Source organism: Podarcis vaucheri, assembly GCF_965113315.1.
Source record: "Podarcis vaucheri genome assembly, chromosome: 10".
In the NCBI taxonomy this organism is placed as follows: domain Eukaryota; kingdom Metazoa; phylum Chordata; class Lepidosauria; order Squamata; family Lacertidae; genus Podarcis; species Podarcis vaucheri.
In genome coordinates, this window is record NC_138748.1 from 71808558 (window position 1) to 71822605 (window position 14048).

Consider the following 14048-nt stretch of genomic DNA (forward strand, 5'->3'; position numbering starts at 1 on the left):
GGGGAAAGTAAAGGGTGTTTCCGTGTGCTGCTCTGGTTCGCCAGAAGTGGCTTAGTCATGCTGGCCACATGACCCGGAAGCTGTACACCGGCTCCCTCAGCCAGTGAATCAAGATGAGCGCCGCAACCCCAGAGTCCCTTTACCTTTACTTGCAGGTGTCCATTTGCAAGCCAGTCCTTTTTCAGGTAAGTGTCATCAGCATGAGGTCACAATGCGACCAAATCACCTCTCCTGGCAAGCAGGCAGGCACAGGCCAGAGTGGACGGGAACAGTCTCTAAACTGAGGTGGGCAACTCTAAGAGCACACAACCATCTTCTTTGCTGTGACTGAGGTTGGATTCTTTTATAAAAAAGATGTTGAAGGTTTTTCCCCCTCCCTTTTTAAAAGAAATATTCTAACACAAGCAAGAAAAGGGAAGCAAAATATTATGTACCAAAAAAACAGGGCGGTGGGTGGGGAAGAGAAGGCTGAATATTTTAAACCGGCAATGCAGCCAAAGAGCTTGTAAAGGCAAGCAAATTGCCCACGTGAATCTCTTCTGAATAACTGGATTTGGAATAAATGTGCAATTAGTTGTTATTGCTTTGGCTCCGACTTGCACAGGCCTGTGGCTGGTTGGACCCTGTGAGAACAGGACTCTGGGCTAGGTGGGCCATTGACCTGACCCAGAAGGCTCTCCTGATGTTCCTCTGTTCTGCACAGAGCAAAACCAAAGTGGGATCCCAGCACTCTGTGGTCCTCTGGCCCATTGGTGGTGTGTGACTCTGGACCACAGCCTAACCTAAAGATGATGTGCAATGATAGCACTATCTACTGGCAAAACCTATTGGTGTTTCGCAACTTTCTGACTAGTTGCAGGACCTTAGCCAGACCTAGCAGAGTAAACGCAGAATCCACGGAAGCAATTGGCGACTTGGCTGCAGACAGGATAGACGAAGCAGGAACCAGCAACTTGTAGTTAGGTGTTTATTATATACAGTGGACTATTTACAGGAACAGAACACGGATCTTTAGCTAGCTCTCTCATACACGACTCACAACTCCTACACTGACACACAGAACTCTGAACTCTGAACTACTGAACCAACACATTCCAGTTAGTGGACCATTAATTATCACTTCCTTGAGAGAACCTGACCAATCAGGAGGCTGTCTCCATGTCTCTGTTATCACCAGGCAGACTTACTTCTTCAGATTGCCTTCTGGCTGTCTGCCAAACCTTAATTGACTCTGTGTGAGTAGCTGCACGTATTCAGATTCCCAACATACCACCGTTCATTTATATGGTACAAATCAAGAAATCCCAAAGACATGTTTGTACTGAAGATGGGTCCTACCATCTGTTTCAGCAAGCATTGTGAGTCAAGGTTGTTTCATGAGAGTGTGGCCTGGATTAGAAACTAGGTTGGAAGCAAAATCCAGCTCACCTCCTTTTCCCCATCTCCCTACCCCAGGATTTACCTTACAGGATGTGATTAATAACTACAACACTCTTTGTTTATTTTCTCCCAGAAAGCTTTTTCAGCTCTGGATCAGCATAATTCATGACAAGTTGATTTGGGTCCATTCGTCCTGCTCTGCAGCAACTGTAGTTGCCTCAGAATGATATGCATTTGACTTAAATTGATCAGATCCAGTTCAGGATTTGCATCCATTAGTTTCACAGCCCTGATAATCTCCTTTCTCCTCCTGATCTCCTTTCAGGGCAAGAAGAAGAATAGTACAAAGATTTCAACATGTCTGCAGATGTGTGGGTGGGGTCCTGGCGCCCTCACCGGCCCAGAGGGCCAATTGCTGCCCTCTACAGCAGCCCCGGACCCAAATATGCTCTCCCAACAAATGTAGGTAAGTGAAAATCAAGGAGTCCAGATACTGGCCCTAGCCCATTTCTGTAAGAGGTGATATAGTCCAGCATCAAAATCCTAGAATGGGAGAAGTCTGGGTTGCTGCTTTTGCAGATATTAATATTGTGCAGCTTGAAGCAACTGGATGCATAAAAAACAACTCCTTTGGGGGTAAAACATTGATTCAAAGCTTTACTTGCAGAACTTTCTTCCAAACAGATCAAAAAGCAGTAAATGATACATCCAAACAGTTCCTTAATATCAAGAGCATGTCCAGCACAAGCTCGGCATTTTATAAGAAATAACTTTACTTCTTCCAGAAATCAAAACTGTGCCTCTCTCCCATTCTAGGCCGCATTCACCTGTTTAAGGCTATGCATCTCCTGGAGAGCTTCATTATTACATCTTACTCCCACTTTGGCTAGGAACAAAAGACCAAAGACCAACTCCCCAAGATGCTGATTGCAATTGAATACTTTAATCACCTGATCTAAGGTTAAACACTCACGTGTTAGTTGGCAGAGAACAAATACAGTTAGTTATCAGCCCATCTAGGTGCAAAGAGAGCTCTTCTTGCTCTTCTTTTGTTCCAATGGAATCTTCCAGTTAAACCCTTTCAGCAAAACACACAGGTACTCTCCATTTCAGTGTGAATTCAACAAATATACTTAACAGTTGCTTCTTTCCCCAGCATCGAATCAACTTGTAGAACTCCTCACTACTGGATGTTGTGATGAGCAGGGGTGTAGAAGGCTGAACAAAGATGTAGAGAGTGGAAAGGTCTACTACTTGCAAAAATGAAAAGATTGTCCCTGCTCTGAGGCAGTATAGCTCCTCCATCTCATGGAGGGGAAAAAGGGGGGTTGGAAGTTACCACTTTGCCCTTGGTTGCTGTTAATGGACAAGATGGATTCTATCCATCTCAAGTTCTCCTCCTCCCTCTCTGTGCTCGCTCTTCCTTGCAGGCTACCCGCTACACGACCCTTCTCGCTACCGGGCTCCCGCATACAGCTTTGGGATCCGCCGGCCCCAAGAGCTAGTGGGTTGCTCCCCTGGGCCAGGCTACCTCATCCCAACCAACATGACTATGAGGGGCAAGGACGGAATCCCTGCATTCTCCATCTACGGACGCCCCAGGGATGTGATGTCTTTTATGACTCCAGGCCCAGGTCAGTCTTGAAATCTGTTATAGAACAAACCAACAGCACCAAAACTGGCTTATGAATATAAAGGACCGTTTCACTAGAATAGGCTCCCTTGGCCAGTAAAGTGAGATGAGCGCTGCAACTCCAGAGTCGTTCGCAACTGGACTTAACTGTCAGGCATCCTTTACCTTTTTAAATGTGTTGTGGGGGGGAAGTTGTTGCTTTGTTCATTGTTAGGTTATGCGTGTTTCTGTTTTTGTACTGTAAACTGCTCTTGCAATCCTAGGATGAAGAGCAGTGTTTAAATTCAATTAAAAATAGTAACAGAAATGGAGGGCGGTGTTGTGAATTCAGCCTTCACCTGTGTGCTTTCCTTTTGCAGGTCGGTATTCGCCAGAGAAAGCAAAGAATTTGGCCTACCCTTCTGCCCCCAACTACTCTCTCGCTTCCCGGACAAAGAACTTCGATTACGACCAGTCACCAGGTGAGAGAGCAGCAACCGCAGAGAAGCTCCCTCCATCTGTTTGTTTTTTTTAAAAAAAGATATTTATTAAGGTTTTTAAAGTATAACAGTGAAAATGAAAAATAAAAATAGACAAAATACAAAACACAACATAAAAACAGTTAAAAAACAAATAATTTTCCATAACATATCTTCCTTACGCTTATTTCCCCGGGCCTCCTCATACCTCCCTTCTTTGTATTCCACTTCAATTTGTTAGTTCAGTACCATTAAGCTTTTACCCATTTGTAAACCTTTTTTCATATCTCCTACAGCTGGATTACAGCTGGAAACCACTTAGTTTCTATCCAACATCCTTCTAACATTCATTAATTTTACAATATTTCTTTAAATAGTCTTTAAATTTCTTCCATTCTTCTTTCACGGACTCTTCTCCCTGGTCTCGGATTCTGCCAGTCATTTCTGCCAATTCCATGTAGTCGATCACCTTCATCTGCCATTCTTCCAGAGTGGGTAGATTTTGTGTATTCCAATGCTTTGCGATAAGTATTCTTGCTGCTATTGTCGCATACATAAAGAAAGTTCTGTCCTTCTTTGGCACCAATTGGCCGACAATGCCCAGGAGAAAGGCCTCTGGTTTCTTCAGGAAGGTATATTTAAATACCCTTTTCAGTTCATTATATATCATTTCCCAGAAAGCCTTAATCTTTGGGCACGTCCACCAAAGGTGAAAGAATGTACCTTCTGTTTCTTTACGTTTCCAACATTTGTTATCGGGCAAGAGAAGCTCCCTCCATCTGGCTGCTGACCTCCTGTTATACTAATATAGGGTGCATGTGCATCAATGCGGATCTATAAATGCATATTCCCTACGCTTAAAAGAACAAGATCTATTGCAAAACAGCCCCGTCCAACAAAATCTCTTTGCAAAGGCAATCTGCAAAAGAGCTCAGCTGAGCTGAAACTTACAATGTCTCCACTTATCTGTCAGTTGCTTGCAGGTACTGTCTGAAGCTCAACAGCAAAAAAAACGAAGATCATGGCCACTGGGCCCATCACCTCCTGGCAAATAGATGGGGAAGAAATGGAGGCAGTGAGAGATTTTACTTTCTTGGGCTCCATGATCAGTGCAGATGGTGACAGCAGTCACGAAATTAAAAGACGCCTGCTCCTTGGGAGAAAGGCGATGGCAAACCTAGACAACATCTTAAAAAGCAGAGACATCACCTTGCCAACAAAGGTCCGTATAGTAAAAGCCATGGTTTTCCCAGTAGTGATGTATGGAAGTGAGAGCTGGACCATAAAGAAGGCTGATCGCCGAAGAATTGATGCTTTTGAATTATGGTGCTGGAGGAGACTCTTGAGAGTCCCATGGACTGCAAGAAAATCAAACCTCTCCATTCTGAAGGAAATCAGCCCTGAGTGCTCACTGGAAGGACAGATCGTGAAGCTGAGGCTGCAATACTTTGGCCACCTCATGAGAAGAGAAGACTCCCTGGAAAAGACCCTGATGTTGGGAAAGATCGAGGGCACAAGGAGAAGGGGACGACAGAGAATGAGATGGTTGGATGGTGTTCTTGAAGCTACTAGCATGAGTTTGATCAAACTGCGAGAGGCAGTGGAGGACAGAAGTGCCTGGCGTGCTCTGGTCCATGGGGTCACGAAGAGTCGGACACGACTAAACGACTAAACAACAACTGTCAATCAATCCCTTTTTCTCAATGAAAGGGCCAATTTATCAATGAAACAATACTTTACTCGATTAAAGCAAGCAAATATACAGATGTATAGCCAGTCGACCTCAGGAAATTCTTCCTGAGCCTCCCCTCTGTGAAACTGGTTTAACAAGCATCAATAACTATCCAAGCATACCAGTCTAAAAGGGCAGATCACTGTGTTCGAATGAAACCTGCCTTTGTCAACGGATTCTGGAGCCAGGTTGTTCAACATTTCTAAAGGATGTCTGGGGCAGCCCAGGAAAAGCTTTGAGCAGGTCGAGCACCTCAAATGACAGAATTGCAAATATTGGAGAAAAAAAAATATATTCTGTGGCATGTCCTGATTTACCTGTACAACCCATTATTGCGACTATTGTGTTTTATGGGTGGTTTTTAGACACTGTCCAAGAATTTAAAAATCGTGGCATACTTTTGTTTGGACGTCTTACCCTTCCTCTTGTGTGTGGGTGCCAGAGCCTCTGTTGCAACAGATCAATAAAGCTCAAAGGCTTAGTTGCCACCTTGCTTTTTATATACTTGGTTGCCATCTCTGATTTCTTCTGACCAACAAGAGGACCTTGAGGGGAATCACAGATCCCTTGAGCTAAGGGGAAGAATTCAGAAGTCTCAGAGGTTTTCCTTTCCTAATAAAACTTCCCCTCGGGTGGTTTTTGATCCAAATCAATTACCCCTGTTGGATTTCAGTCACATGTGGATCCTGTCTGGGTGCAGGATCTCTTTACTTAGCCAACTAAGAATATCACAAAATATGTATCTGAAGAAGTGTGCATGCACACGGAAGCTTATACCAAGAACAAACTTTTTTTAAAAAAATAAATTTTATTAGTTTTCATCCAATTATACATTTTAACCAAAATACAACAAACTATAACTGTTTTGGACTTCCTTCAGCGTCTCTGACAATCATCCATAATTATGACTTTAGTACACATTCCCTTCTTTCGTATTGCCATTGTTCCTCCCTGCTCTCATTATTTCTGATAAACAATACTTATTTATTTTTTTACAGTGCCTCTTGAAATCCCACTAGCGTTGTATTTACACCACATATGTTTTCCAGATAACCCACAAATTTTCCCCAGTCCTCGATGAACTTTTGGTCTTTGGTATATCTAATTTTCCCAGTTAATTTGTCCAGTTCCACGTAATCTGTCAGTTTTAATCTCCACTCTTCTACCATTGGTATTTCCACTTGCTTCCACTTCTGGGCCAACAAGATTCTGGCTGCCGTTACAGCATATTGGAAGAACAAACTTAGTTGGTCTCTAAGGTGCTACTGGACTCTGTGTGTATATATATATATATATATATATAGGTTTTGGTGTCTTCGGGTGTCTTCCCGTGTAAGAGTCGGGGTGTCTGTGCGACGTTTCGACGAGGTCTCACTCGTCATCTTCAGGCTGGTGCTTTCGGCTTCTTGTTACTGGAACAGAGCAGAGTCTGGTGTTTGAGTTCCTATAAATACTGTTGAATATATATCCTATAAATATATATATAGTGGTACCTCCATTCCAGAGCCCTGTTCACAACCTGAAAGGAATGCAACCCGCACCTGCGCACGTGCAGGTTGCGATTCTCCGCTTCTGCGCATGTGCATGACATCATTTTGCGTGTCTGCACATGCGCGAGTGGCGAAACCCGGAAGTAACCCTTTCCGGTACTTCCGGGTCGCCGCAGGACACAACCTGTAAAAACGTATCTTGAAGCAAACGTAACAAGAGGTATGACTGTATATATATTTCGACAAAATACTGTGCAAGCAATCAAGTTCTCTGGAACTCTTCCAGAGATGAGATAAGCAGAGCGATTTGCAGGGGGTAGCGGAATAGGAAAGTTTCCCAGATGCCGTAACGCATGGAATCCCTTCTCTCCCATTTTCCTCCTCTAGGGCCTGCAGCCTACGGCCTCCCTCCCATGCTTGGGCCCAAGGTGATTGGCAAGAGCACCGCCCCCAATTACTCCATTTTTGGACGCAGCATGATTGGGAGTTTCTATGAGGACCTCAGCAAGGTAAGCAGCCGAACAGCCAGGAGTGGGAGATTTAGGAGACCCTGAAACGATTTGATGAAAGCAAAATCAAGAAAACCTGGGGGGTTCTTTAAATATGTGCTAAGGAGTCATATTCTGCTTCTTCTGCTTCTTCGGCGTCTGAGGGACTCACGTGTGAAGTTTTCTTGGGGCTGGTGTGTGAGGAATATGTAGGGCAAAGTGGGGGGCTATGCTTTGTGTTCAATGGTCTTTCATTTTTTTGCATGTAAATTTTTTAACTGAATCTTTCATACTGCAATAAGATATAGAAAACTAATCTAAAAAAACAGCTATACAAAAAACACAAGCAGAATAAGTAGAATATGGATATAGAATAGATATTCTATAAGTAGAATATTCTATAGAATATTCTATAAGTAGAATAGAATATTCCGAACGGGATCTGTTCCGGAGGCCGTTCGCATCCTGAAAGGAATGTAAGATGCAACTGGGTGTCTGCGTGTGTGTGGGTCGCGTTTCGCCGCTTCTGCGCATGCGTGTGACGTCATTTTGAGCGTCTGCACATGCGCAAGCGGTGAAACCCGGAGGTAATGCAGTCCCTTACTTCTGGGTCGCTGCAGAGCGCAACCCGAAAATGCTCAACCTGAAGCGTATTCATCCCAAGGTATGACTGTAGAATAGAGAATAGAATAGAATAGAATAGAATAGAATAGAATAGAATAGAATAGAATAGAATAGAATCTTCTTCTCCTTCTTTGGTGATCACTCGTAGCCAAGTAAGATTGTCTTCCATAAACACGGTTTTAACAGTGAGTCCATAAGTGACTGTGGAGGCCAATTCTGGATCCACACGTCCTTCCACAGTGGGGACACAGGTTTCTGGGTGGGAGTTGATCACGGTGTCCAGTGTGGAGACTCCAAGACTGTTGGATAGTGCCTTGTGGTCAGTGTGGTGCAGTGGACTCGTAATCTGGTGAACCAGGTTCGTGTCTCTGCTCCTCCACATGCAGCTGCTGGGTGACCTTGGGCGAGTCACACTTCTCTGAAGTCTCTCAGTCCCACTCACCTCACAGAGTGTTTGTTGTGGGGGAGGAAGGGAAAGGAAGGGAAAGGAGATTGTTAGCCGCTTTGAGACTCCTTAGGGTAGTGATAAAGCGGGATATCAAATCCAAACTACTACTACTACTACTACTACTACTACTACTATTCTTCTTCTTCTTCTTCTTCTTCTTCTTCTTCTTCTTCTTCTTCTTCTTCTTCACCTCCTTCTGGCAACTCCTGCAGCCAAGCTGCGGCCAAGCATCTTCGGACCACATTAGCGAGGCTGAGAGGTCTTGTTGCCTGGGCAGCCCAGGACCTCCAGACAGCCAGCTCAGGCTTGTGCCCCAGAGCGGTCCCTTTGGGGCTGCTACAGGAGCAGCTTGGCTTCACCCTCAAAAGTGCATGCCATTGTCTCTCGAGACAGACGGATGCCAACCATGATGAGAAGGGAAATGGGGTTCTTCTCAATGGCTTTCACATGCCCATAATCAGAGGACATTGAAGCACCCTAGAAGGCGCTGGAGAGGTCCAGGGTGGGTGGCTGAGACTGATCTTGGGCATGCCTGGCCTAAAAGGTAAAAGGACCCCTGACAATTAGATCCAGTCGTGGCCGACTCTGGGGTTGCAGCACTCATCTCGCTTTATTGGCCGAGGGAGCCGGCGTACAGCTTCCAGGTCATGTGGCCAGCTTGACTAAGCCACTTCTGGTGAACCAGAGCAGTGCACGGAAACGCCGTTTACCTTCCCGCCGGAGTGGTACCTATTTATCTACTTGCACTTTGACGTGCTTTTGAACTGCTAGGTTGGCAGGAGCGGGGACCGAGCAACGGGAGCTCACCCTGTCGTGGGGATTCAAACCACCGACCTTCTGATCAGCAAGTCCTAGGCTCTGTGGTTTAACCCACAGCGCCACCCGTGTGACCCTTTTTCTCCCCTTGCTCAACAGACGCCAGGGCCCTGCAACTACCGCCTGGTGGATCCCAGCGTCTACAAGAACCGCCCGCCCCACTTCAGCATGCTGGCCCGCAACATGCCCCCAGGAGACAGCACTCTGAAGCCGGGTCCAGGAGCCTACAGCCCCGAGAAGGTGAGGGCAGGTGGCAGCAGAAGGCTTGGTATTGTTCTGGGGCGAGGGGTGCAGTTCTCCTGCAGCAAAGATATGGGTCTGGTGGGAGAGGCGGATAGCTCTTGCCCCAACATTCAAATGTGAATGGGCAAGGTGATCTTCATTAGCATCACCGCCAGACTTGATTATTGTAACTCACTCTACGTGGGGCTGCCCTTGAGACTGACCCAAAAACTCCAGCAGGTGCAGAAGGCTGCGGCGAGACTCCTTCGGGGTCCTCGCTGTGGGATCACATTCACCCGGTGCTATACCAGCTGCACTGGCTCCCGGTAGAGTACAGGGTCAGGTTTAAGTTGCTGGTTTTGACCTTTAAAGCCCTATACGGCCCAGGACGCTCGTACCTACGGGACCGCCTCTCTTGGTATGTCCTACGGAGGACCTTACAGTCTTCAAGCAAAAGCATCTTGGAGGTCCTGGGTGACAGGGAGGTTAGGCTGGCCTCAACCAGAAGTCAGCCGTGGCCCTGATCTGGTGGAACGCTCTGTCACAAGAGACTAGGGCCCTGTGCGACTTGACATCTTTCCACAGGGCCTGCAAGACAGAGCTGTTCCGCCAGGCCTTTGGCCAAGGCACAGTCTGACCCCCTCCTCTGGTAATCCTCATAGAACTCTAGCCCAGTGTTTCCCAACCGGTGTTCTGCGGCACACTAGTGTGCCGCGAGACGTTGCCTGGTGTGCCGTGGGAGGGAGGCGGGCGAGTCAGGCGGCGAGAGGCGGGGCGGCGGCAGTGAGGAGAGGCCGCCCAGCGCGGGGCTCTCGCCGTCTGCCTGCCTGGCTGCCTGCGTGGCGCCGACGTCACGGGGCTGTAACGTGCCCCACATAGGCACACGCGGGGCGGCGAGCGAGCTCCCTCCCACATCCCATCGCCGGCTCTGCACCAGGCGGTAGAGCTCGGCGAAGTCGCCGCGCTGGAAGGCCAGCAGCGCGCGCGTCTTGGCCAGGCTCTCGCCCGCCTGTGCCTCCAGACACGGCGCCTTGGCGTCGGGCGGCAGCAAGCCCAGGAAGCGGCCCAGCCGGCCGGGGTCGCCCGCCTGCAGCAACGCCTCGCACACGCACGAGACCTGCTCCGCCGAGAAGCGCGGCGAGCGCGGAGTATCGGGCGCGGCGGAGACCAGCCCCGCGCTTGGAGAGGACGCAGCAGCCGTCGCCAAACCCGATCCTCATCCTCCTCCTCCTGCTCCGCCGCCGTCCTCTGGCTCTCGGCCGGGAGGAGCCTGCGGCGACGGGGCGGGCACCGAAGTTGGCAGAAGTTGGCGCGCCTCCTTGGCAGCGCCTTCGTCCTCCTCCTGCTGCCTCTGCTCTCCTCCGGCGGTGGGGGCGCGCCGCCCTCCCCGGCCGGGGGCCTCGGCGGGGCCCGCGGGGAAGGAGGCCATGTTCGCGGCGCGCGGGATCGCGGCCCCCCTCGCCCACCTCCGGCCCGCTCCCCTCCCCCTGCGCGCTGCCCTAGCTGTGCGGGTCTCCTCCCCCTGCGCTGCCGTCCCCTTTCCACATCCTAGGAGCCGCGGTCCGCCTTCCGCCCCCGGGCCGCGGCGCGGCTCCCAGCCCGGGCTGGCCTCCGCCTCCTGGGACGCGCGCCCACCCCCGCGGCCCCCCAAACTTCGGAGCAACTCTCCAGACGCTTCTCCCCCGCCTCGGTCTCCCTCCTTTCCACTTCTCTTCCCCCCTTCCTTCACTCTTTCTTTCTCTTTCTCTCCCACCCGCCTTTCCTTTTATTAACTTTCCTTTCCCCTTCCCATGTAGAACAGTCCCTGCAAATAAAAACCTAGCATATTTGGAAGAGGGATGCTAGCCTAACCATTACCTTCTATGCTGTTACTATTTTTTATTTTTTTTTACATAAGTAAAAAGTGACCTTTCCCCATCTGGCATGGTGGTATGCCTCGAGATTTTTTTCATGAAACAAGTGTGCCTTTGCCCAAAAAAGGTTGGGAAACACTGCTCTAGCCCAATGGTTGCCATTAATTTGATTTTGAATTGATTTTGGAATGAATTGATTTTAGAATGTATTTCAAATAATTGATTGAGATTTTATGTAAACATGTGTTACTTTTACTGTTGTTAGCCGCTCTGAGCCCAGCTTCGGATGGGGAGGGTGGGATATAAATAAAAATAATAATTATTATTATTATTATTATTATTATTATTATTATTATTATTATCCCTCCATTGTGGAACCAGCAGAAGCCACAATCTCTGCAAGCGGGAGCATGCATGTTGACCACCTAACCAAAAATTAAATATACTCTCGGTCTCCCTCCTCTGTACAGCTGCCAGCTTGTCAACATCCTTCTTAAATTGTGGTTCCCTGAACTGGCCACCGTATTCCAGGTGTGGTCTGACCAAGGCAGAATAGAGCAAGACTATGACTTCCCTTGACCTGGACATTCAACTTCTGTTGATGCAGCCTAAAATTGCTTTGACCTTTTTTGCTGCTGCATCACACTCCAGGCTAAACATACCCAGCTCCTTCAACCACTCCTCATCAGGCTTGGTTTCCAGACCCAGAATCATCTTGGTCGCCCTCCTCTGCACACCTTCCAGCTTGTCAACATCCTTCTTAAATTGTGTCCAGAATTGGACACCATATTCTGGGTGTGGTCTGACAGAACAGAGTGTGATGTGAGATCTTGGCCTGCCAAGAGCCTTCCATGCCCCCACCCCTTCCCTTCCGCTGGTGGTGCCTAACCCTGTCCCTCTGTCTCTCCTTCCTTCTGCAGCACACCCCGCAACGTGGCTTGACCTTCGGGATCCGCCACTCAGACTATGTGGCTCCTCTCATTGTGGACGTGGCAGATTAAGGTGGCCCCACCAGCGGAGATGGTCTGGACAAGAAATGTTCCTTTGGAAAGACGTGAATCTCTCAATGCTTTGTGTTGTTGGTGGTGATTGGGGCCTGGGGAGGGAACTGGGGAGGGCAGCATCCGAGGCCTGGGATGCTGGGGGGCTGGGTTCAGCGAGGCGGCTGCGCCTTTGGGTCTCCCTGTTCCCGGATTCTTTGGCTGGATTCTCCTGACTGAATCACCCCTTAGTCTATCCAGGTGTCTTAAGTGTGGGTGAGTTGAAGCGGGGCTGGGAAGTGTGGGTTTTCCCATTTCTGCATGGTGGGCTTTATAGGGGGCAGGGAGGCAAAGATCTCCGTAACTGCAATATTTGCTAATTTTCCTGTTTTGTGAGCTTGAAGCAAAAAAAAAAAAAAAAAAATCAAAATCAAAATTTGGTGCCCATAAGGGCAAAATTCTGCAATCTGTATAAATTCTGGAGCCTGAGAAAACTGCACATACCTTTCCCAATTTGCATCATGTGCTCTCCTTCTGCCAGTCACTCAGGGCCAGATTTCAGTTTGATGCGGCCCTCAGCTACTGAAGGTAATGGGGCCCTTTATATGTCCAGCTGTCCTTTGTCAACAACAGATGGTCACTGTTTTTTGTGTTGAATATATGCTATATGGTAATTTATGGACCCAATAGGTATCTCAAGCCACTTGCACATAACAAAAATGTATTTTATCAAAGTAATTGTTGAACTGAAATACAACTAAGAAGTATATTAATAGTGAAATAATTATTAGGCTCTAACTTAAAATGATTTTTTTATTCATAACGAACTTAATAATGCAAACACATGGGCATTTGGCAATAACAAAAGTTCCTTTAGAAACACAATTTACCAAGACTCGTAATCTAGTCTCTAGAAACTTGCTGTAACATGAAATAATAATAGGTCTAAACTAATAATTATAAACAGCAGAATGTAGGCACCCTATATATAGAGAGAAGCAAACCAGTGGTATTTGAGGGAGCCGGCTAGCAGGCGGGGCCCATGACTTACATCATAGGAACCTACACAACACAAAACACTGTTGCTTTATGTAGGTTTTATTTTATTTGTTTTTTATCTTATATTTTGGAAATGTACATCCAGGTTTTTTTCTTTAATTTTTTTTGGGGGCCCCAAGAGAGTTTACTTTATACATAAATCTGACACTGCAGTCAGATGTCCTACCCCTCTGACTGCAGGAAGCCTTAATCAGCCAATCCTCTGACTTCCTACAATGTGCTTGCCATGGCTCCAGTGCTCCTAAGAACATCTCCACAGCCATCTCGGCAAGGTGCTCAGGATCATTTCAAAGGGAAAGCGAGTTTCTTAGGAAGCTGAACTGTGTGCCTGACACCCTCTGTTCCTTTCACTCTGTAGAATCCAGGGCCTATCCACAACCTTGGCTAGAAAGACCTTTGAAGTACACAACCTGAATTTGCCAGTGTTGTAATCCAAAATCTGCCCTGTTCCCTTAAGGGGTACCCAAGAGCCCATATAGAGTCCTTACGTAGGTTCCCTATTGGTAGGAGAAAATAAGAGGCCAAGCAGAGAATATTGAGAAGCAAAGCAGCTAGTAAGCCTGATCTTTATTGATCTGTTGCAACAGGGTCCTCACTCACCACGCACAGGAGGGAGGAGGAACCCAGAACAAAAGTGTGCCTGCCCTTATATAGACATTTTAAATTCCCTCCCTGAAGTCCAAGACCACCCCCAGAAACATCATGCATATAGCACAGAAGGGGCGGTCTACATCAGAAATCTGAGTGCTTTGTTTACCTCCTGTCTGCCAGGTTACCTGTTTAATGGTCACTTGATTGGATTCCCAGGGGAGCCTGGCCAGTCTTTGGTGATGATAAATACTTAGCTCCTGAGGCAGGTCATAGC

At 47.6% G+C, this 14048-nt stretch overlaps 1 protein-coding gene across 1 annotated transcript; it reads left to right on the plus strand.

Moving 5' to 3' along the window:
* Window positions 1-218: 218 nt before the first annotated feature.
* Window positions 219-12211, plus strand: LOC309541428 (ciliary microtubule associated protein 1A-like). Its single transcript, XM_082239295.1, has 7 exons — window positions 219-332; window positions 1706-1846; window positions 2811-3014; window positions 3373-3474; window positions 7081-7202; window positions 9169-9309; window positions 12065-12211. The coding sequence occupies exons 2-7, from the start codon at window positions 1738-1740 to the stop codon at window positions 12143-12145; spliced, it is 759 nt and encodes a 252-aa protein (XP_082095421.1). The 5' UTR covers window positions 219-332; window positions 1706-1737; the 3' UTR covers window positions 12146-12211.
* Window positions 12212-14048: the final 1837 nt, after the last annotated feature.